At 37.0% G+C, this 24,051-nt stretch overlaps 2 protein-coding genes and 1 pseudogene across 4 annotated transcripts; 1 reads left to right on the top strand and 2 right to left on the bottom strand.

Annotated features, from left to right (window-relative positions):
* Positions 1-333: 333 nt before the first annotated feature.
* LOC110907740 (SNF2 domain-containing protein CLASSY 3) lies at positions 334-4,674 on the top strand. The gene is made up of 5 exons (XM_035985643.1): positions 334-550; positions 641-700; positions 773-1,395; positions 1,474-1,626; positions 2,603-4,674. Exons 1-5 carry the CDS (start codon positions 334-336, stop codon positions 4,433-4,435), a joined length of 2,886 nt encoding a protein of 961 aa, XP_035841536.1. The 3' UTR covers positions 4,436-4,674.
* A 9,433-nt stretch (positions 4,675-14,107) lies between these two features.
* LOC110907741 lies at positions 14,108-15,040 on the bottom strand (annotated as a pseudogene).
* A 279-nt stretch (positions 15,041-15,319) lies between these two features.
* On the bottom strand, positions 15,320-21,445 carry LOC110904702 (eukaryotic translation initiation factor 4G). Of its 3 annotated transcripts, none has more exons than XM_022150547.2 (10): positions 21,295-21,445; positions 21,042-21,213; positions 20,870-20,967; positions 19,950-20,105; positions 19,759-19,832; positions 19,609-19,662; positions 18,977-19,475; positions 16,233-18,897; positions 15,928-16,119; positions 15,320-15,842 (listed from the first exon to the last, which is right to left on the bottom strand). In XM_022150547.2, exons 2-10 carry the CDS (start codon positions 21,128-21,130, stop codon positions 15,521-15,523), a joined length of 4,149 nt encoding a protein of 1,382 aa, XP_022006239.1. In that variant the 5' UTR covers positions 21,131-21,213; positions 21,295-21,445; the 3' UTR covers positions 15,320-15,520. The 3 variants fall into 3 exon arrangements, with proteins under 3 accessions (XP_022006239.1, XP_022006238.1, XP_022006240.1); XM_022150546.2 differs by having other exon boundaries at positions 16,233-18,901; positions 18,978-19,475; XM_022150548.2 differs by lacking the exon at positions 19,609-19,662 and having other exon boundaries at positions 16,233-18,901; positions 18,978-19,475.
* Between the last annotated feature and the right edge of the window lie 2,606 nt (positions 21,446-24,051).

Genomic DNA, 24,051 nt, shown 5'->3' with positions numbered 1-24,051 from the left:
TATTAATTTGTATATTATGTTTTCTATGATTCAAAGGAAGTTGTAGATCCACAAGAAAAGTTGGTGAAACCAAGAATTAGTCTATATGGATTTTTGATGATTTTATTGAATTAAATGCAGAGCCAGATGATACAAATCATACGATCAAATGTTACGGTTCAGCAAGTCCGTTTAAAACTGGGACAGATACTTACGTTCATTACTCAGATGACTCGGATGAAGAAGGTGATGCTTTTGATTCTTGATTTGTATTTTATGTTGGAGACCAGATCGTACATAAATCTCGACTAAGCAGTCCTGACCCGTTACTCAACTCGTCCAACCAACCCATTTATGTTTCTAAATGTTAGAATCTTAACAGAGACTGATGACACCGATGAGGATCTTAAAGCATCTGGTAATCTTAGCAACACGAATGCAGACCCGTTTTGGTCTACTGAAGACGAGTCATCTAGTTCTAGCGAATTCAAGAAGCCTAACTTTAAAAGATTTTTATCACAATTGAACAAGAGGCCATACGGCACCACAACCAACCCATTATCTGTTTTCGGTAACTTAACTTGTTTCTTAATCTATTTTTCAGTTGGACCAAAGTTCTTGACTTTTTTATGTCGTATTTTCCTATTTGTTTACTCATTAGATAACTCAGATTCAGATGAACATGAAGGTGATGGATATGTGAATCTTGAAGAACATGAAGGTGATGCTTCTTTCTTTTTGATTATTGACTCTTGATCCGTTTTTTTGTGTCGAAATGGTAAGTTCATAACAGATGCTATTGTGGCACTTCCAGTATCCTGCAAATATGACCGTGGAAGTCGAAAGGATACGAAAGCGAGCTCGTTTCAGTTTACTGAAGATGTGCCAATTGATTCTAGTGAAAGGGAGAGTGATGACTTGGATGGTGCTGACCTTTTACCAGTAAACAAGAGGCCGCATCGGCGCACACAAAACGATAAGGAAAAAGTTTGGTCTGGATCAGCTTCCCGAAAAGAGAAGAGTCCTTCTGTACGCAAACCAAACATGAAAAATACGTGTCAAATACCAATGGATGAACCGAGTGATACAGAAGTTAATGAAAAACAAAATACAATAGACGAATTAATCAGTCGTAACGTGAAAGGTGATATAGCAAAATCGGTCAAAAGTGGAAAATTTAAGAAGGGTGGTCGAAGAGATGTCGCCGCATGTATAAATGCTATTTTGGAGTCCGTTATTAATAATGAAGAAGATCATATAACACAGGAAGATGAGTGTCTTCCTTCACATTTCAAATTTGACGACACTGAGGACGAGTCGAGTCAAAAAAGTATCGAATCAAACGGGGAAGAATTATTTGAAGAGATGGAGTTTGCACTCAAATGTGATGAAGTTGGTTCCTACAGAATTCCCCAGGTTAAATATTTTATCAGTCTTTTTTATATGTTCTTTTGTCTACTATAAATATTTACTATATATCTTCTGTTCATGCAGGTCGAGAATCAAGAGGAAGTCAATCATTACGACGATAATGGCCTTTGCGAAAACGGAGTGCACGGTGAAACTTACTTTGAAGAACAAACAGGCTTGAGATGTCTTTTATGCGGAGATGTCCTTGTTGAGAGCAGATATGTTATACCGAAGCTAGTGAGTAACTTTAAGTATTGATGCTTTTTCATGGTTCGCGCTTAGATCTTCTGATTATGACCACTAGGCACTAGTAGATAATATGATTAGCGTTTGGTAGCCGCTATAATCAAATTTTAATGATGGATAACCAATTCTTGTTATATATTCATTTAGAAGTCAATAAAGTAGTTCAGTACTAATCTTGAGATTTTTGCTATGATCTGTATCTCCTTGTTTTCACAAAAGCGCCCTTTTATAAACTAATCTCATAAATAATCATAATATGTTGAACACGTGAACTGTTTACATCATCACTAGGGCTGTAAACGAACCGAACGAACACGAACAAGACCATGTTCGTGTTCGTTTGTTAAGAAATGTATGTGTTCGCGAACCGTTCACGAACACTTATCGAACGAGGTTCGTGTTCGTTTGTGAAGGAAAGGAACGTGTTCGTGTTCGTTTGTGTTTGTTTGTTAATTTTAGGCAACGAACAAAAACAAACGTTGACGAACACAAATGAGCACAGACTAATGTTCATGAACACAAATGGAAACAAACAAACACAAACAATCATTCATGCGTAAAATATATAATACACTGACACTTATTAGATATTTAATTTATCGGAATTTTGAAGTATTTAAATACATATAAAAACCAAAAACACTAATAAACTAGCGAACACGTTACTGAACGTTCATGAACATAAACGAACAAACACGACCTCTATTCATGTTTGTTCATTTAACTAAACGAACAATATTTCCTGTTCGTGTTCGTTTGTTTAATAAACGAACGAACACAAACGAACTTCCCGCCGAACGGTTCACGAACTGTTCGCCGAACGTTTGGTTCGTTTGCAGCCCTACTCATCACTACAACCTCAAATAGAAAAATCACATTCAAACACTACTTACAATCTGAATATCTAGATGCTAGTTATTCAAAATCACAATCATTTGCTTATAACAATTACTATCGTATATTGCAGGCAAGCTATGCACCTGATAGGTCTAATAGAAGGCGGCATTTTGATGAACAACAGTTTTTTAGTCATGAAAACCCATATTACATGGATTTAGATTCGAATCCTTATGACACTTGCAAGCAGACCAAAGGAACGGTCTGGGAACTCATCCCAACGCATATTCAGGCACGCATGTATTCCCATCAACAAGAAGGATTTGAGTTTTTGTGGAATAATTTGGCGGGAACTATTGAGCTCTCAAGATTACAAAAACTTTGTTCACGTGGTAGTGGCGGTGTTGGCGGTGGGGGCTGCATCATCTCACATGCCCCTGGCACGGGTAAAACTTTCTTGACAATTGTGTTTATGGAGTCATTTCTCAAGAAATTTCCCAAGTGTTGTCCAGTCATAATTGCTCCGGCTAGCATGCTTCTAACATGGGAAGCCGAATTTAAAAAATGGCGAGTCGGCATTTCGTTTATCAACTTACACAACACTGAGCATTTGAGAAAAGAAATGACTTTTGGGAGTTCCACACGTAATAAAGATTTAATACGTGCTATGAAGATAAGTTCTTGGACCAACGGTGGAAGTGTTCTTGGAGTAAGCTACAATTTGTATGAAAAACTTGCTGGGGATTCGTATTCGTATAAGAACATAGATCATGAAAAAATAAGGACGTGTTTGCTGGATATGCCGGGACTCGTAGTTCTTGATGAAGGACACACGCCCCGTTGCGAACACAGTAAAATCTGGAACACGCTTTTGAAGTTAAAGACCAGAAACCGAGTGATCTTATCTGGAACCCCATTTCAAAACAATTTCAGGGAATTGTTTAACACGCTGAAAATAGTAAGGCCAGCAACCGCAAATAGCATTGTGAAGGAAAAGTTTTTTGCAGATATGATTCAGCGTAGGAACATGAGGAACTTTAGAGGTAGATCGAGGGCCGAAGATATTGAGAAGCTCAAGGAGATCATTCTGCCTTTTGTTCATGTTCATAAAGGACATATCTTGGAAAGCAAGCTTCCCGGTTTGAGACAAAGTGTCATTTTTCTAAATCCTTCACCATTTCAAAAAGGTTTTATTGATAATTTGGGAACTTTAGCAAGCACTTTTGAGTATGAACATAAAGTTACTTTGGTGGCGGTTCATCCGTCATTAATCCTTCACTGCTCGTTATCTGAAAAAGAAGAAAACTCGATAAACAAACAAGAACTTGAAGATGTGAGACTGCAGCCTGAAGTTGGTGTGAAAACAAGGTTTGTCATGGAGCTGATTCGCCTTAGTCTTTCGTTGAATGAAAAGGTTTTGATCTTTAGTCAATATATCCAGCCACAACTGTTGTTACAAGATCAAATCGCCCATGTTTTTGGTTGGAGTGTTGAGAAGGAGATCACACTCATACAAGGAAAGATACAACAGACGCGCAGGCAAAATATAATAAACGCTTTTAACGATCCCAAGAGTGAACTGAAAGTGTTGTTGGCATCTATAAGATGTTGTTCTGAAGGGATTCATCTTTATGGTGCTTCTCGGGTGGTTCTTTTGGATGTCGTTTGGAACCCGTCTGTAGAAATACAAGCTATTAGCAGGGCTTATAGGCTTGGTCAGAAGAAAGTGGTGTACACGTACCACTTGATGGCGGCTGGCACCACCGAGGAGGAGAAGTATGATAGACAAGTAGAGAAATGGCGGTTAGCAGAGATGGTTTTTTCTTCGGCTTCCATGGCTGGCGGGGAGCCGAAGAACAAGGTGAAAGTGGATGATAAGATCTTGCAAGAAATGGTGGATAACCAAGAACTGAAAGATATCTTCAAGAAGATCAGGTATCCTGAAAATCAAACTAGAATTTGATTAGAAGTATTAGTGTTTAAGGTGCCCTTTTTGAGTTCTAGCTTGAAGCAAGAACATAAACTTTATTTTTTGTGTTTGTTTGAAAGATGTTGACTCAAGATTCAGTTCTTGAGTAGTTCTAAGATCTTTAAACAAATGGTGGGCTATTAACAACTGAAAGATATGTGTAGACTGATCAGGTACCTTAAAACTATTAATATTTTGGAGTCTCATTTTGTGTTCTTGTATGAAGAACATCATGTCATGGCTTACATTCTGGTTCAAATAAGTTCAGTTAAGGATTATAATTTAAATATGTATTTATAAAGCTTAACTAAAGTGTGCCTTTTGTTGGTAAAAGAGTTTCTTCTAAGGCAGTGTACCTTAATCAAACCCTGCACAATCAAATAAGTTTCATTTGACTTGAGTTCTTTTCGACCCAAAGAATTTAAAGACTAAAGATTACATCTTCGGCGTCACACAAACAGGTCTTGTGAAAGTGATCATATTTGTGCTTGATTCGACCTTTGTCTCAATTGTTGAGTGTTATGTGCCTTAGGGCTGTTCGTGAGCCGAGCCGAGCCAGGGTAAGCTCGGGCTCGGCTCGGTTATAAACCGAGCTGGCTCGGCTCGGCTCGGATTTGAAACCGAGCTGAAAATCTAAGCTCGGGCTCGGCTCGGCTTGGTTTGGCTCAATTTTATAAAGAAAAAAATAATATATAACTCTCAAAATTCAGTAGCCTAAAATATTATTCAATACTTCAAAAAAAATATTCAAAATAAGTTTATCCTAATACATTACAAGTTAAAATCATGTTTAACAACGAAAAATAAGTTTTACAATTTCAATGAAATACAATATTAGTTCATTAGCAAGGTAATTAAGATTCAAATATGCCATGGATATCAAATTACAAGCCTAAATATATAAAATAATAAGTTTTTTTTTTGTAATATATTATAATGTATATAAAAATAAATATATTATGAAGAAAATAATCCGAACCAAGCCGAGCTGAGCTACCAAGCGAGCCAAACCGAGCCAACTCGGCTCGTTGCGAGCCGAGCTGGCTCACTTTCTAACCGAGCCGAGCTGGCTCAGCTCACTTCAGCCATATCGAGCGAGCTTTTTCCGAGCTAAATCCGAGCAAGCTTCGAGCGAGCTCCGAGCTGCGAGCTTTTTGGACAGCCCTAATGTGCCTTATGGCCAACGCAAAACTATCATCGAGCCGGGGGGAAGCAGCCTCTCTATTCCTACGGGTAGAGGTAAGGCTGTCTACATCTTACCCTTCTCAGACTCTACCTTAGCTTTGCTATTGGTAGGATTTACTGAGTATGATGGTGTGCTCGATTCGGTCTGGTTAAGGAGTGTGATGGTCAGACACCTTCAAAATTTTGGGGCCTCAAATTATTAACAAACTATTAAATGTGGTCCGATATCTACACAAGTTTAGTATTATTTATATCTCATCTTTAAGGTGTTCAAAAACTGCTGAGTTAAGTTCAAGCTCAAATAACTTGAAATAAAAAAACTTAACGTGCGGGTGGCATTATACACGTGTTAAGCAAGTGATACAGCAAATGGTACCAAACTAAACGATAAAAAAACACATGTTGACATTTTTAGTTTTTATTTTTTACTAAGCAATTACGTTAAATGTCATACCCGAAATGGTTAGACAAAACAGATTGTTATTAACTGTCATATTTATTTTAATAGTAACTGTTAAGCTTATTATTTGAATCTTGAATTTATTAGCAAGACAAACATTAGTATGTTATAGTTGACGATCGAGTTGTATGATGTTGCACAAGTTCTTTGTGGGTGAAACCGGGTAGGATGAGTTTAATAACCGGTATCACAGCAAGGATGACGATGCCATGATTTCAAGGAGTTGGTGGGGTCAAGAAACTTAGAAATCAATATTACAACACATGGTCTACTTGTATGTCATTTTTACAAGGACGAGACCTGTGGGTGGTTGTTAATGGAGTAGAGACCACAGTTCCAAGAAACAATATAAACGACGCCACTCACAAGTGGAGAATCAAAGTTGGGAAGGCCATGTTTGTGTTATAGGCCATAATGGAAGAAAAATTGTTGGAACAATTTCGAGACGCAGAAGCACCAAAGGCAATGTGAGATGTCCTCACAAGACTGTTTTCCAAGAAGCATGATACCAAGTTGCAATGTTGGAAAGTGAGTTGTTATCAATTGCACAACAAGATTTAACAATTCCTCAATACTTTCACAAAGTTAAATCTTTGTACCGAGAAATCAGAGAGCTCGAGCAACATTTGCGAATCAAATACATGAGTTGTGTTACAACCATTCACGGATGGGCGACACAACCTTCCTTGGTGTAGTTCTAGGATTAAATAGTTAATTTGTATTAACGGATGGCAACACAACCTTCCTTGGTGTAGTTCTAGGATAGTTTATTTGTATTAGACACTAATGCCTTGGTAACTAATGTAAGCGAGATTGTTGGCTGTTTGTGTTGCCTATTGGTACTATTATATAATATATAATATTAATCTAGTTTTTCATTTCCACATAAAAATATAAAAATATGGGAAACTTACGAAAATGTCTGTTGACCAAACCTGTTTTCAAATTTGTCACGCTCCTGCGTCCTTGGAGCGGCGCATCATGCGCGGGTTGCGCCCTTCAAGCACGGGATGCGTTCTTAGAGCGAAACCCAATAATAAATGGACACGTGGCCACGGGATGCGGCATTCAAGCACGGGATGCGTCCATCAAGCACGGGATGCGTCCTTGAAGCATGAGATGAGCGAAACCCAATAATAAATGGACACGTGGCCACGGGATGCGTCCATATGGATAAAGCATCAAATGCAATTTTTGCGTTCTCCAAGTTTCCTGTCATCACTATCAATATTATGTAGTACCAGTTCTCCAAACTGCATTTATTATTTTTATTATTTTTATCACCTACTGGCTTTTGTTTAGGTGTGCCTATTGGCACACCAAACCCTAGCAAAATTAGGGTTTATCTACGCAGCGTATTGGTCAATACGCAGCGTATAGGGTTAACCCTGTACGCTGCGTATTGACCAATACGCTGCGTAGATAAACCATGGATCTCAGTGCCTGATAACCAATCATTGCACAGAAAACAAGGGTCATATACGCTGCGTATAGGTCTATACGCAGCGTATATAAACCATTAGATTTTTTTGGGTCATTTTGGTAGGTTTGAGGGATTATTTTTTCACAAAGTTTAAATACGTTGCGTATTGACCTCTAAGCAGCGTATATAAATGTCTGAAAATGTCTTTTATACCTTTGTGTTGAGGCTATACGAAGCCAAATACAAGGGTAGTTGTGTCATTTTTGTCTCATACGCTGCGTAGGGATCTATACGCAGCATATATAAAGCTTCATTTTTGTATTTTTTTTGTGTATTCCTTTGTTTATTTATAAAAAAAAGAAAATTATTTATAAAAAACAATATTATTGATAAATAATACAAATATAAATTATAAAAATTAAAAATAATACAAATATTATGAATTATAAAAATTAAAAAAGAAAATTATTTATAAAAAAACAATATTATTAGTAAATAATACAAATATAAATTATAAAAATTAAAAATAATACAAAAAATTATGAATTATAAAAATTAAAAAAGAAAATTATTTATAAAAAAATATTATTAGTAAATAATACAAATATATTGTTTTGTTATCGTTTAAATTAAATTATCGTATTCCTTTGTTTATTTATAAAAAAAAGAAAATTATTTATAAAAAAACAATATTATTGGTAAATAATACAAATATATTATATTGTTATCGTTTAAATGAAATTATCGTATCGTATTGCATCGTATCGTATTGGAACGTATCGTATCGTATATTGTATAATATAAGTCTCGTATAGAGCCTCTAAGGGTGTTATTGTATAGTATCGTATCGTATCGTATAGTGTAGTATAAAGTTTAATTTTCATTCAGCATCTTGATGGACTTTGATTTGTATTGTCTTTGGTTTTAATGGAAGTTAGTTTTACTGTTAAAAAATTGATTATAAAGTTTTATTCTTTTATAATCAAAGGGTTCAACAGAGGGGTCATGAACTCCTTACCTCTTTTGGTTTTAACGGCAGAAATCCATTTATCCATTTAAAAAAACAGAGAATCTAACATGGTAAAAAAATAAAAACTCTAAAAAAGCGGCAGAAATCCATTTATCCATGTTTGTTTGATTTTTTAGATTTTTTTTATTTTTTAGAATTTTTTATGATTTTTTAGATTTTTTTTTATTTTTTAGAATTTTTTTTATTTTTTTAGAATTTTTTTATTTTTTTAGAATTTTTTTGGAATTTTTTTTATTTTTACGATTTTTTTTTTTTTTTAGAATTTTTTGGATTTTTTTGATTGTTTAGAATTGGATCAAAATGACAATTGAAAAGATTTAAAATGAAAATCCCTAAAATACCCCTAGTTAAAAATGAGGTTTTTGGATGGAGTTAGGGTATGTGATCAAAATGACAACAAAAGGGAAAATTCAGGGACACAGAGACGAAAAAAAACTATTTAGATTAAAATAACAAATTTGAACAAACCTCAAGGACTAAAATGGCAATTAACTCTAGCATGAATGACAAAAATATCTTCTTCCAGCTATATTACAAGATTAAATATCATTGAAAATGCCAACATATTCTCTTATTTTGTATTATCAAAGTAGTAGTATGAATGACAAATATATTCCAAATGCATAAACTTTAGATAATCATACTTTTTTATATTATTTATAGAAAAATATGATATATGCGGAACTGGGTAGGATCAGTTAACCGGTATCACAGCAAGGATGACGATGCCATGATTTCAAGGAGTTGGTGGGGTCAAGAAACTTAGAAATCAAAATTACAACACATGGTCTACTTGTATGTCATTTTTACAAGGACGAGACCTGTGGGTGGTTGTTAACATAGCAGAGACCACAGTTCCAAGAAACAATCTAAACGACGCCATTCACAAGTGGAGAATCAAGGTTGGGAAGGCCATGTTTGTGTTATAGGCCATAATGGAAGAAAAACTGTTGGAACAATTTCGAGACGCAGAAGCACCAAAGGCAATGTGAGATGTCCTCACAAGACTGTTTTCCAAGAAGCATGATACCAAGTTGCAATGTTGGAAAGTGAGTTGTTGTCAATTGCATAACGAGATTTAACAATTCCTCAATACTTTCACAAAGTTAAATCTTTGTACTGAGAAATCAGAAAGCTCGAGCAACATTTGCGAATCAAATACATGAGTTGAGTAACAACCATTCACGGATGGGCGACACAACCTTCCTTGGTGTAGTTCTAGTATTAAATAGTTTATTTGTATTAACGGATGGCAACACAACCTTCCTTGGTGTAGTTCTAGGATAGTTTATTTGTATTAGACACTAATGCCTTGGTGCTTAATGTAAGCGAGATTGTTGGCTGTTTGTGTTGCCTATTGGTACTATTATATAATATATAATATTAAGGCTCAAACTATCTACACACCAAGTGTGTAGATAGCCAACCCAAAAAAGTGTTTTTTGTCATATGTACATACCCTGGAGTGTCGAGCTATGGCCAAAGCGCGGCGTTTTGGTCCGGTCAACCAGTCAAAGATTGATGGGTGTCTGACGGGTCTGTTGACCGGACCTAAACGCCGAGCTTTGGCCGCGTTTTGGTCCTGTCAACCAGACCAGGTGTCAGTCTTTTGTCTGGTTGACAGGACCAAAACGCGGCCAAAGCTCGGCGTTTTGGTCCGGTTAACAAACCCGTCAGTCTTTGTCTGGTTGACCGGACCAAAACGTCGCGCTTTAGCCACAGCTCGACACTGCAGGGTGTGCATATAAGACAAAAAACATCTTTTTGGTATGCCAATAGGCAAATGGGTGTGCAAATAGGTACACCCAATATTAATCTAGTTTTTCATTTCCACATAAAAATATTCATGAGTTGTAACCGTTTGTATTGTTACGTGAAGAATAATAGTTTAGGGGTATTTTACTAATGATTAGTAGTTTAGGGAGTCTAATGTAATTGTTTGGGTTATTTACTTATTTATGTACGTAATATGAAGGAAGGAAATCAGATTTAAAGTTTGAAATTCTCCTATCTTCTCCAAATATTCTCCTAGTTCTTCTCTTTTAGGGTTTAACCCTATCAAGGGTATCAGAGCCGTTCTGATCTCCGGTCGGAATTACTTTCGATTACCATGACTAACACTCGCAATCAAGAAATTGACAGCACTCTCAAGGAACATGGCAAGGCAATCTCCAAGAAACCCTAGCCGCCATGTTGAAACAACAAGAACAGTCGATGAAACAACAAGAAGAGATCTTACGAGCACTCAAGGAGCATTCAAGCGGTGGCAGTTTTAGCGGCGGCGGAGGCGGCTTCAGCGGCGGCGGAGGCGACCCTGATAAAGGGCTGTTTAGCGATGATTCGCGGACGGGTACTCGGAAGACAGAAGACATAATTGTTATTGATGAAAATATTAACAATGATAATTCCATTGTTGCACTACATGAGACAATGAAAAGGCTTCAGCCCTTCAATGAAGACACCGTTCTTCATAAAGGAAGAAAACATAGAGACACACTTTGCATAATCCTTGCTAATGGCGCTTGCGAAGAACCCAAAACTAGACTATACAATGTTGTTAAGGCTGGCCTAGTGGTTCCGAACACTGATGCGGTTCCTGTATACTCAGGATTATCAACCTATATAAATTAGGGGTTTAAGAAAAATTAAAACCTACTGAACTATTGGAATCGACGCAAGTTGGCCATTTTGACTGGTTTGAGATTCAAAAGGTTCGGCTCGTAGGTTTTTTTTTTTTTTTTTTTTTTTTTTTTTTTTTTTTTTTTGCAGTTTAGCGGCTTAACAATTCGTCTTGGTTTGACAGTTGGAGCCGATCATTTGATTTAAAATGTAGTTAAAATTTTTATCGATTTAATTTTTTTTGGAACATGTAGTTATCATGAAGTATCTTTATCGGTTTAACACTTTTATTAGAAATTTCTTGATCAAATTCAGTTCTTGGGCCGTTCTAAGGTATTTAAATAATAAGAATACTAAATAGCATATTCAAGTATAAAACTTCATTTTACTAAATAACATATTCAAGTATAAATGAAGAAATTTCTAATAAAAGTATAAAACTTCATTTCCAAGGTTTCATGGGATTCAAGTATAAAACTTCATTTTAAAGGTTTCATGGGACTATTTGAAGTTCTAAAATTAAGTTTAATAATAATAATAATAATAATAATAATAATAATAATAATGTTAAATATTTAATAGTTATATGATTAAGTTATAATACGATAAGGTATAGATAAAAAAAAGAAATTAAAGGTTTAGATTAAAATTATGGGTAGGTCGTGTAATAAGGTTATACCAAATCTTATAAGTTATAAAGTTGTGTAAACGTTTACATCGAGATAGAAGGTAAACGGACAACAAACTGTGTCACTGCCCCTTTTTGAATATCAAAACTATTTCTTTTAAAATCTACGAAACACTTTATAAAGTACAACTTTACGGTTTATAAAACTTGCACAGTCTATTTAATTAATTTCTAAACACATAAACCAAATTAATAATCATTTTATTAACAGAAATACAAATACACACAATTTTGTGAGTAGACGTGACTAGAAGAGAGAGTAGAGTTGTTCGTGGGAAAACAAAGAAGAGGTCGCCCGTACCTCACTCGCGTTGAAGACGGTGTTACCAGAACACTTGTATCATTACGTTAAAAAGCAGATTTTTAATGCCCGATAAATATGTAATTAGCTGCATTTACAGGCCCAACTAGAGATGCACAAACTAAGCCTGGCCCAAGGTCTGAGCAAAGCCTCACTGCTCCTTTAAAACATTATAATAACTTATAGAAAATAATCACCAAACAAAATACTAAATAAAAGTAGAAAATAATCACCAAACAAAATACTAAATAAAAAAAAAGATAAAAAGGGACAACCTGTTACAGAATCACTAAGATAGTCAGGAGGTTGTCGTGGGGAAAGTTGACATTGGTCATTCCCTTTTTGTTTACATATATTTACATTTTTGTTTAAAATATAAGCTTAACCTTTCGTAATGAGAACTAGCAACACTTGATTAGACATGTTGAAAAATAGAAGTTTTGTAATGGCAAAAATAACAATCATGATTACCGTTTATTGCCTTGATAAAGGCCATTTTGTACCACCATTTAATAAATTGGTTGAGTCTGATCCAAACTCAAGCTTTTGTTAGTTAAATGAATCTGATTCAAGCATAGACGAACTCGGCCGTAACTCAACTCATTCATTATCGCCCAACTGAATTTCGTTGTAATAACCCAACTGAACTATATTTAGCATCTATTAGTTAGTAACTTTTGTGTTATTCCTCACAAGTTACTAAGTTAGTATTCAAAATTTTCTTGTATTTCATTGGTCTAATACTTTATTTTTTGCTTTTGATTGATCTAACACTCCATTGACTCCAACACACTCTTCTCTCTCTACTATAGTGTTGTAATATATTTTATTTATGAAAATGTCATGATTTTCTCTTCAATATATATGGATTGAATCTCGAATCTTATATACAATAAACATACGTATGCACTTTTTGATAAACATATAATGCTTTTAATTCATTGTTTTTATTATACAATAAAACAAGTTGAAATTATAACACATCAACCAATTTACAATTAAGAGTAAATTACAGTTTTACACCTTGTGGTTGACCTCTGCTGACACGTGTACACCCTATTTTAAAATTTCGTTAACTTTATACCCTCACGTTTCCAATATGCATAAATCTTGGACCCTGCTGTCTGATGACATCATATTTCTGTTAGTTTGAATGTGAAATGACATTTGTACCCTTTCTGTTTACACCTTGTGGTTTCTAATAACTGACAATTTACGTCCCTGTATATTTAAGTCTTCTTCTTCTTCAAATATATCACAAGCTAATAGGAAGTATGGCGATGTTTGTCAAGGTGGTGCGATGGATGTCCGATGGAAAGCATTGGTGTTGTGGTGATGGTGATAAAGCGGTGGTTGTGCGGAATATTCAAGTTTGTCGGAGAGGTTGGATGGTCACGGATGGTGATTCGTGGTGGTTTGAAGATAAAAGGTGAGAGTGTATGGTGGTCGTTGTTTGATATCGGTGCCGGAGGTGAAGGTTGCAGGTGCTCTGGTGATTATGTTACGATGTTTAATGATGGTCGGAGTGGGATGATTTGGTGGGGATGGTAGCAGTAGGTGGTTACCGAAGAAGACATGTTGCATGTTTTGCTCCGGTGGTCCTTATATCGCCACAAGCGTATTTAGGTGTGAGTGTGAATGAGCGGGTGCAAAAATGAGAGAGTTAGAAAAGGTAGGGTGGGTGATTGACTGGGTTAAGTAAAACGAGGTGAAATGTCCCTTTTGCCCATGCACCGTTAGTGACTAACGTTGAATATTAACGTCATTAAGGTGCATGGGCTTAGATTGATTCATTTTGGAAACGACGAGATATAAAGTTGACGAAATTTCAAAATAGGGTGTAAAGTTGTCACCGGCGGTTAACCACAGGGTGTAAAACTGCTGTTTTGAATAGTTTTAGGATCTTGCAACATATGAAAGATTAAAAACCAAGAAACCCAAAAAGAATTGAGTGAAAGTTTTGGGTTGAGTGACTAAGTTGAGTTAAGTGACTACTATTTTATGTTTTTATTTAGAGTAAACTACAAGTTTTGTCTTTTATGTTTACATTAAATTGCAGGTGCTGTCCTTTTGGCCAAAAGTTTACAGGCGGTGTCCTTAATCTTTCAAAATCTTGCACGTTTTGTCCTTTAAGCCAAACCTGGTTAGAAATCTCAGTTAAAAACTGTCATGTGCAATACACATGAGGGTAAAATGGTAATTTCCCTCTCAACCCTTTCTATTCCCCCATTTATAACCCTCACCCCTCTTTCTTCATCACACAATATGTTTGATTAAACAAACTCTTTTCTTTTATAGGATTGGATAATGATTGATGATAATGTTGTTGCTGCTCTAATTGTTGTCCCAATTAACATGGCTATGACGATGGGAATTATTGAGCAAAAAGGGTACAGCAACCTCTCCTCCACCAACTCTCAAAACATTATCTTTCAAATCAATTGTGCACGGGTGCTTACGAAGCATATCTAATCCGAAAAGGAATTCCATATTGGGTGAATCCAGCACAATAAATGAACACGGATAAAAGTTATTGCCGATCTTAATTGGAGCAACATGTATCCTACCAAGAATCTCTGATTGGCCAACTCCATGAGCAATGCCCTTATAACGTTGGTCTAAAAGCCTCAACAAGCCCAAACGCTCTGCACAACTTTTTGATATTATGGTTGATTGGGCCCCACTATCAACAAATGCCTTTATGGGAACTCCGGTAACTTCCATGTCAACATAAAGCATGACCACCCTTGCAAAAGCTTCAGTTCTCATCAATACCTTTCAGTCGAATTGCAGCTTCAATTTTCTTTTGTGCTTCCACATCAAAAGGGTCTACATACAGAAGTGTCATCTCTTCTTCTTGTTGCCAGCGTAATCGTGTGATGAAGAAAGAGGGGTGAGGGTTATAAATGGGGGAATAGAAAGGGTTGAGAGGGAAATTACCATTTTACCCTCAAATGCACATGACAGTTTTTAATTGAGATTTCTAACTAGCTTTGGCCTAAAGAACAAAACGTGCAAGATTTTGAAAGGTTAAGGAGCCTGTAAACTTTTGGCCAAAAGGACAGCGCCTGCAATTTGATGTAAACATAAAGGACAAAACTTGTAATTTACTCTTTTATTTATAAAGAAGAAGCGAAATTAAAAAAAAAATGTACTTTTGACTCCGTAGTCATAATGTCAACGGTAACGATTAACTCACATCAAGCAAAGATCAGCAAGTAAAAATGTAGATGCTCATCAGAGCCCAGAAAAGGATTACACAGTTCAATATTTTCCGGTTGATAATGATGATATATACCAACTACTGCTATCCAAACCAATTTATCATTCTAAACATAAAAACCAACGACCCACCTATATTTTATGATCTAGTCTAAATAAACTTATCTAATCTTGATGTTTTGGATGAACGAAAAACCTCTACGCGAAGATTAGAAGCTGCACGCATTCCGATCAAAAAGGGGTCACCTTTTTCTGATTTAATGATCTCAAGAATGACTCCAACAACCTCGGCTGCAAGACCTAGTTCCACCAGCCGCCCTTGCTCTTCACCGCCTTCATGTATCAAACGCCAAACTTCTTTATACGGGATCACGTTTTCTAAAAGTATTTGTGCAAGCATGCGCCCAAGAAATTCTGCTGCTTTTGGTGCGTCGTTCACTGCATCCTCCAGTGTTGACATAACAGATTCCAATCTAGACAAACAAAATAACAACCGATTATTAGAGATTTACAAGTCATCCAACCATTTCAAAATATTGATTATTATTGAAGATTTACCCTCTAATAAGGGACTCCCGAGTAAGGATTCCTTGAGATTTTGTAAGACTGATGAGAAGTTTAGCAAGTAAATCACGATCCATATCTTTCCTCTCAAAAGAATCAGTCACCCAAATGGATATCATTGTTGGATGAAACCCTGGTGCATTCAGATCTTTGATGCACAAAGCAACCTCCTTTTCATCTCTCGCACTGAAAACAAAACAAATATTTCTTTCATCAACATCCAGCCAATCAAAATAGTGTTGTAGAGGAAAAAAAAACTACAGAAATCTGAATAAAGAAAGTAGCAAACGAGATGGTACCTGTAAAATTCTTTAATGGCCTCAATGGACATACCATGCAAGCGATCTTCTGACAAGATTTTATCTGAAGAATCACTTTGTGGGGAAGTAGACGCACGAGCCCGTTCAGGTGGTAAAACTCGGTCAAACACACCACGCCCTATATTCCTGGTGTCTTGGTTCCCATGGTTCACGTTGTTGTGTTGTATATTGTGTGGGTCATAAGTTGGTCGAGGTGAGAACCTTTCAGGCATGTATCTTGAAGCTAGATCATCACGTGATGGACCATGACCCCCTCGTATCATGGAACCACCATAACCATTAGTTGGTTGACCCCTAACAGACATCCCTCTGGCTAGACCACCTTGTGGCCCGAGGGTTATAGCCTCATCGCCCATGGGTCTCAACAGAACCGATAAAGTCCTATTCTCAAAAGAGTCAAATCTTGAATCTTGACTGCCATAACCACGAAAACCACCACCCATTTGAGGGTTGGAAGATAAAGCACCTGCTGACCCTCTTGGTCCAAAGTCCATGGGTTGACCCCCTCTCCTAAGTGAGGGGTTAGAACTAGGCCCACGGGCCAGTCTGCTAGATTGGGCCTGGCGTTCTTGAGCAGCATCTCGGTGCACCTCTTCGATCTTTTTTGGACCTTCAACCTTCCTTCTTTGCTGCCATTTGTTCTTTCTAAGGTCAATTGCGTCTTTTAACATGAACCTGACTCTAGAAGAAAGCGCCATGTTATTTGATAGCTGAAACATCATAACAAAATAAGCATCCATGTGTTCTTTAGCTTGTGGGTGATCAATCATCTCCCCGATTGTACTCATTAATTTGCACAACGCCTCGATATCTTCCTCATCAGGGTTAGGATTCTTCTGATTAAAACCTAACAGTTTCTTTATGCATTCATGCATGATTCTTTCTGTTAACATTCTTTTTTTGTATAACTCACCAATAAATCTTATATTACCCAACATACGTCTACGTGCCTTCACTCGTTTTTCTTCTCGTTCTTCTTCCGTCTGCTTAATCTCGCCTTCTTCTTCAGTTCTATTCGCTTCTTCTTCTTCTCTTTCTCCTCTTTCAAATTCCTCTTGACATTTATTCAATAATAATCTCTTGAAAGTAATCTTCTCGTTATCGTCAACAAAACCAGGCAATTCTACGGATAAGTGAGAACAAAAATTGGCATACATTTCAACAAACGTCGGCTCCATTAAAGCCTTATCAAATATCTGACCAATCACACCAGACAGAGTATTCGCGTTGTCAATATTGACTTGTTTGACTTGATCGAACAGTTTCTCAAAGTTTTGTGGGGTCAACTTATTTAGAATACTTTTCAATCGTCTTTGTTTTGCTTGTTCCTCATCTGTTACTTTACCAACTTCATACTTCCTTTCGGCTTTATGCATCATCGGGGTGTGAGGAGATGGCATCAAGCCCTTTTGATAACCAGTAGCCCGTTGCCACCTCTCTGACTCAGAGTTATTACGTTGCAACTGTGGACCAGGGAACTGCATTGGTCCGGACAGAATGCCACCAGCATATTGACCAGGTGGCTGACCGTGTGGGGTCCTCAACACACCATGACTCCCTCTTGATGGGTCCCACCCTGGACCCATGGGTCCTCCTGACCCCTTATTCCATTTGTCATCAAGACCAATGTTACTTGGCCGACGGTCTAGCCGTGATCCCATCACTGACCTGTCACCACCGCCTCTAACCGGGTTAGGGTACGGTTCACGAGCCATGTTGACACCCGTTACTACCAACACTTCAGTTATATCATGTGTAATCTTAAAACCTTCTGGAAGATCAGTACAGTGATCAGAAAATGTCAGTAGAAAGTCTCTGGAATACTTTTTAGTCATTCCATCATCATCATCCTCACTGTGATGTTTCGATTTCGAACCTGTGTCAATTTTAAGAGTAGAGATGTCCGCAGCATCCTCCCAATCATCAGGCTCAAATTTGGAGGGTGCAGCACGATCAGAAGACAAAACGGAGCTTGTTCCAGAAGTAGAATTAACGGATGGGTTTGGGTTTTCAACAATTTCAGCAGCAGCAGAAGTTTCCATCTTTTCTTCAGGACGTTTATAAGCGTTATAGAGATCGGAAGTTGTTCCACGAGCATCAGCATTTTTCAAGATTTCTTTTATTTTCTTCTTCCCTTTAGCTGTTGTATGCCCTTTGACCTTACTTAATATTGCGTTACCATCGATATTATCTACATGTTTTTTCAGTGGTGCAACATTTAAATCCAGAACAGTGTTATCTTGATTCCGTTTAACTTCTTGAACTTGTTCTTTTGATCCCCCAAATTTAGCTATTGGCACTTCCACATCCACTTTAATGGTGTTACCATTAACTTGGGTAGGGTTAAGGCTTTTTTCATCATTATCACATTTGGATGCAGACAGGTCAGCAAAACCTTTTGAAAGCCCTTCAACTCTGTTGCTAGTTTCTGACATGTCCTTGCTGATTCGCACAGAAAACGTTGACGGCTTCGATGTTTCTTGAACTCCTACAGAGGATGACTGCACACCAATTGTCTCTGAATCTTTAAGAGGTTGACCTTGTCTTTTACTTTTATTTGATATCTGGCTTTTGTCTATCGAGTCAACAGCCTTTTCTGCATGTGAACTAATCACTGGTTGTTTTACTGTCACCTGTTTAGAAGCTTGCTGATAACAATATCACATCAAACATACACTTAGCATGAGTAGACCTAATATTTGAAAAAAGAAAAAGGAAGCTAACCTGATTATGAAACCGTAAAGGCTGAGAACCAGGAGTCATCTGTGCAATAGTCAATGGCTTAAAACCAGATGGCGGGGGGAGAAGAGCACCAGCATTGTAAGAATTAGTATAAAGGTTCATGGGACCCATCTGAGACGAGAAAGTCAAACCTTGACTTTGATGAGCGATGCCCTGATGATGTTGAATTCCCGGGAAAAATACTTGTGGCGGCACTTGCAGTGGCGGATTTGGGCCACCAAATTGAAGATGTGCTTGAGGTTGGTGATATGGCGTTTGCATGGAAACACCTGGAGGGATAGAAGTTATAAAGGAACCGGTATATTTCTGATCATGGGCTGCAACGGGCCCAAGAAGTGATGAAGGTGTGTCTTTTTTCTCTTTTGAGATTGGATGGGCCTCACGGGGCTGATCGATAGTCCCAGAATCTTTCCTTGGTGAGTGTTGCTTTGGAACAACTGAATTTTGAAATGATATAGCCTTAAAAGAATCAAGAGAAGCCTGCAACACCATAATAATCACAAAATATCAAAATGAGTAGCAAGTTGCTTAAAACTAGTTTCACTATTATACTACTTTTAAGTAGATCGATGTATTTACTTATCTAGATTAACAAAATCCAAAAAAAACATACCTGGAGTTTCTGCTCATCCAAATTTGGAGGGGCAGAACTGGTTCGAGCAGGTAACTACAAATATATGATGCTTATAAACAGGTGTCTACTTATCGAGATTAACGAAATACAAAAAAAAAAGTGTTCTTTGCACATAGCTATGATAAATACCTGAAGTCCATTTATAACACCGGGGCTAATAGACCCAAATTGAAGAGAAAATGCCTTAGATGCATCAGCTGGGCCTAATCACAAAAAAGCATCAACAGACAATTTGTAAGTAACTAAGTACTACTAAAGAAACGCAAATTTAATCCCACGTTAAGTTTTATTTTTAATTCTGAAAATGACAAACTACGTACCCTTAAGAGGGGTAGAAGGACCTGTGGTGCCAGAGTTAAGAGGAGCCACATTACTCTGTGGAGCCTTTGGCAGTCCCGCAGTGCTTTTCTGGACTGATGCATCAGTCGGCTTTACAACAGCACCAGTAGGTGAATCACCAGGTGCCCCTGCAATAGCTAAACAAACAATATAAAGTTAACAAAGAATGCATATACATAGAATGTAAAAGCTAAATACATCATGACCAAAACTGTGTCGTGGTTTTAACTACATGTCATTGTTTAAATGACACGTCACTGCCACGTAGGCGATGAAACTTTAACTAAACCACTCTTTCACAAGGGTGTAGTGGTTTTAACTAAAAAATAAATTAGAGAAAGGTTTAAAAAAAAATAATATGTGTGATTGGTTGATTTTGAGTTGACCCCACACCCTCCCCTTTGACGCCCATTACTCGAACAACGATGGGCTCATTGGCACCCCCTTTTAACAATTGCGTAATGGTGTTGGGGGCGTGACAAAGTGAGGTGGCATCCCCACTACACAGAGTCTAAACAATAAGTTGAGTTAGAACTTACGCAATCGAATCACCATTTGAAACAATCTTTTTCAAAATAATGTTAACATATAAATATCAAAAGTTTTAATATATATTTACTGTACAACAGGTCTACATTTGCTGTTACTGATTTTATCTATCCAACAATGGAATGACAGAAATAATTTGTAAACATATCTCCAGATTAAAACAAGTTGACCAGCGTACAAAAGTCCAACAGAACCTTATTTTAAATTGGGCTAGATTAACTATTTTCACTTTACCATAATCACAATGAAGCCCAATTTATTAATCTGATCAAGAAGCCAAACCTAATCGGTCCCCCGAATATAAACCATACAAAATTAAATGCTAGTTGCAAACTCCAAACTCCAAACATACCTCTTAATGGCTGCTGAACATGTGCACCATTCGGCTTAGGATTCGAAACAGTTACCCTACCCTGTACTCCTTGTGCATTACTAACCACTTTCTTGAAGCTATAAAACAGAAACATTAAACCTAATCAAAACAAGCCCTAATTAACACCAAAACAAACCCTAAGTTTATATACCTTTTACCGGAAGCAGGGTTACCATATCGACCGGATCTTCTGTAGTGTGGCGGCTCGTTGTTCTCACTTCTTGATTGATTGACGGACATGTGATCGATTCGATTCAATTTCTCACGATAAACTCAAATCTTTTTCGGTCAATATATCACTCGAATAGCTCCGATAAAGTCACCTGAAAGGTAATTTACAGTGAATTGATCATGATCGTTACAACATTATGAAAACCTAACGTGAAAGCGTGTGAATCACTTACCAGAAGTAACGGAGATTGAAGATTGAATTGGAAATTAGGGTTTAGAGATGAAATTAGGGTTTTGAGAGTGTTGTACAACAACCGGGAACAAGGACAACGGCTATCAGGAGGAATAATGATGGATTTTTTTTTACGATAGATAAATAAAAAAACCCGGCCCAATAGGTCGGTGGGTTGGTGTTCAAAAGGAAAAAATAACCAAGTACACGGGGTAAGGTGGAAAATTTCCATTTTATGAAGAGAAAAATGCCTGGATAGTCTTTGTGGTTTCGTATTTTTTCATCTATAGTCCCCAACTTTCTAAAATTACCTGAATAGTCCTCAACTTTTCATTTTTTGTTCCCGGATAGTCCCTGGGTCTAACTTTAGTTTGTTTTCTCTGTTAAGTGGGTGTGAAATGACCAATTTACCCTTTCCTTTAAAAGGCCAAACCACAGGGACTATCCGGGCATCTTCTACATTTTTAGAGAAAAACCCCACCACCACACTTCATCTTCAACCTCCACACACCATCACCCTCCTCCACCCTCCACCATCACCTTCTTCTCTGCAATTTTCTTTAAAGAAACCCTAAAACACCCAAGTCAACTCACACCCCCCTCATCTTGATCCAGCAATTTGTACTTCATAACTTGCTTGCCAGAACCTCTAGAGTTCATTTGCAAATTAATAGGATACAAATCATCAAATTTATTCATTCAGTGACGTTTTCTTCATATATACCGTCTTTTCGAGCATACAAAAACCGTAGTTTATTTTCTTTAATGGCTGATTTTAGTGCTGGTTATGGATTCGAGATCATTTGTAAATTAGTAATACGTTTAGTTACATTGTATAGTTTTGTATAATTATTCATCTAATCAAATTTTTCATGTAAGCTGCACAATTTTGTACGGCCAAATTGCTTGAAGTGTCACTTTAGTGTTTTTCATCTTTCAGTTGTCTTAGATGAACCTTGATATTTGTGTTTACGAGTATTTATAGTGTCGAGATTTGATCATTATCAACGGCGTGAGCCTCACTGTGTCAGGCTTGTCAGGCGGGTGGATCAGATCAAGATCCTATAGTTCAAGACGGTTTCACCCAACAGAATTGCCAAGTTATGACACTTTAAACAACATTTCGGACCATTTTTAAACTGCTTAGGCTATTCTTTGAATCATTTGATTGTTATACATAAAACATAATTAGAATCTGACATTAGTATAAAGAATTTGCTGTTCTTACCATTTGCCCTTTCTCTTGGGTGTTTTAGGGTTTCTTTAAAGAACATTACAGAGAAGAAGGTGATGGTGGAGGGTGGAGGATGGTGATGGTGGGTGGAGGTTGAAGATGAAGTGTGGTGGTGGGGTTTTTCTCTGAAAATGTAGAAGATGCCTGGATAGTCCCTGTGGTTTGGCCTTTTAAAGGAAAGGGTAAATTGGTCATTTCACACACACTTAACAGAGAAAACAAACTGAAGTTAGACACATGGACTATCCGGGAACAAAAAATGAAAAGTTGGGGACTATTCAGGTAATTTTAGAAAGTTGGGGACTATAGGTGAAAAAATACGAAATCACAGGGACTATCCGAGCATTTTTCTCTTTTATGAATTAAACACAACTATCAGAAATTATGTTGCATACAATATAGATTTCCGTATGTGACAAACTCAGTCATTGATCTGTTAGGATTAATGGTTAAAAGATAGGCAGTGACATTTTTCTAAGTAACATTGAGATTCAAATAATTGAAAGTCATTGATCTCTTAGGATTAATGGTTAAAAGATAGGCACTGACATTTTTCTAAGTAACATTGAGGTTCAAATAATTGAAAAAATAAATAAAGAAATGGTGTTTTGATATGTTCTCACTTACTTAACTTTTTCCCATTTGATTTTTAAATGGCTATAAATTTTTTATACGTTAATAATTTTTTTTAAATTACACCGTATTAACGAGTATTTCATTCTCTTTAATTCGAGCAACCTATTTGTCACACCCCGATTTCCACGTGTCACCGGTGGGCCCGGTGTGGGGTACAGTGACGTAGTTGGCATCGTCATAGACAATCAACACAATATAATAATGCACAGCGGAAGCAGAAAAGATACATTTCAACTTTTAAATAATTTGCAATAATAAATATCACAGTAGTTGAAACGGATCCACAGGCGGATCAAATAAATAAGAATAGATAGTTCAACAGATATTTGTCGTCCGAGCTTGCGAGACTATAGTGGACGCTCTTAGGAAACAGCCAGCCTATTTTCGTATAGTACCTGCACTTAACCTTTTGGGAAAAATACGTCAGTTTACACTGGTAAATACAAATCGACTGACTCATTTTGAAAATGATTGAAAATTGATTTAAATGCACAAGGCATAAATATTTTTATTAACTTGGGATAATTATATAATATAAACTTGTGAACGATTTACATGCACTCGTATCTTTGGTGGCCCGGGATCTGCTGTCCGGGCTAAGAATTAAATGACACACCACATTAAAGAGTTATACACGCCGAGTGTACGCCTACACCCCGTGCTCTGGTCGTGGCCATCTCGTAAGATAATGCCAAGGATATCCGGGACACGGTCAATAACCCCCCAAAGCCTTTAAGTAAGACAAGACTGTTTAAACGAAGTCGCACAAGCTATTCAAGACTGTACACCCATAAGGAGCAGGACTTGTGCGCCCGATCAAGCGGTATTTTAAATACCGTACCCCAAGCCCGTATAGGGAAAATAAGTCAAAATGTATTTACCTGAGCA

This window comes from Helianthus annuus, chromosome 16 (assembly GCF_002127325.2).
Source record: "Helianthus annuus cultivar XRQ/B chromosome 16, HanXRQr2.0-SUNRISE, whole genome shotgun sequence".
Taxonomy (NCBI): domain Eukaryota; kingdom Viridiplantae; phylum Streptophyta; class Magnoliopsida; order Asterales; family Asteraceae; genus Helianthus; species Helianthus annuus.
The sequence above is the reverse complement of the archived record's forward strand: the minus strand, read 5'-3'. Positions and strand labels throughout refer to the sequence as shown.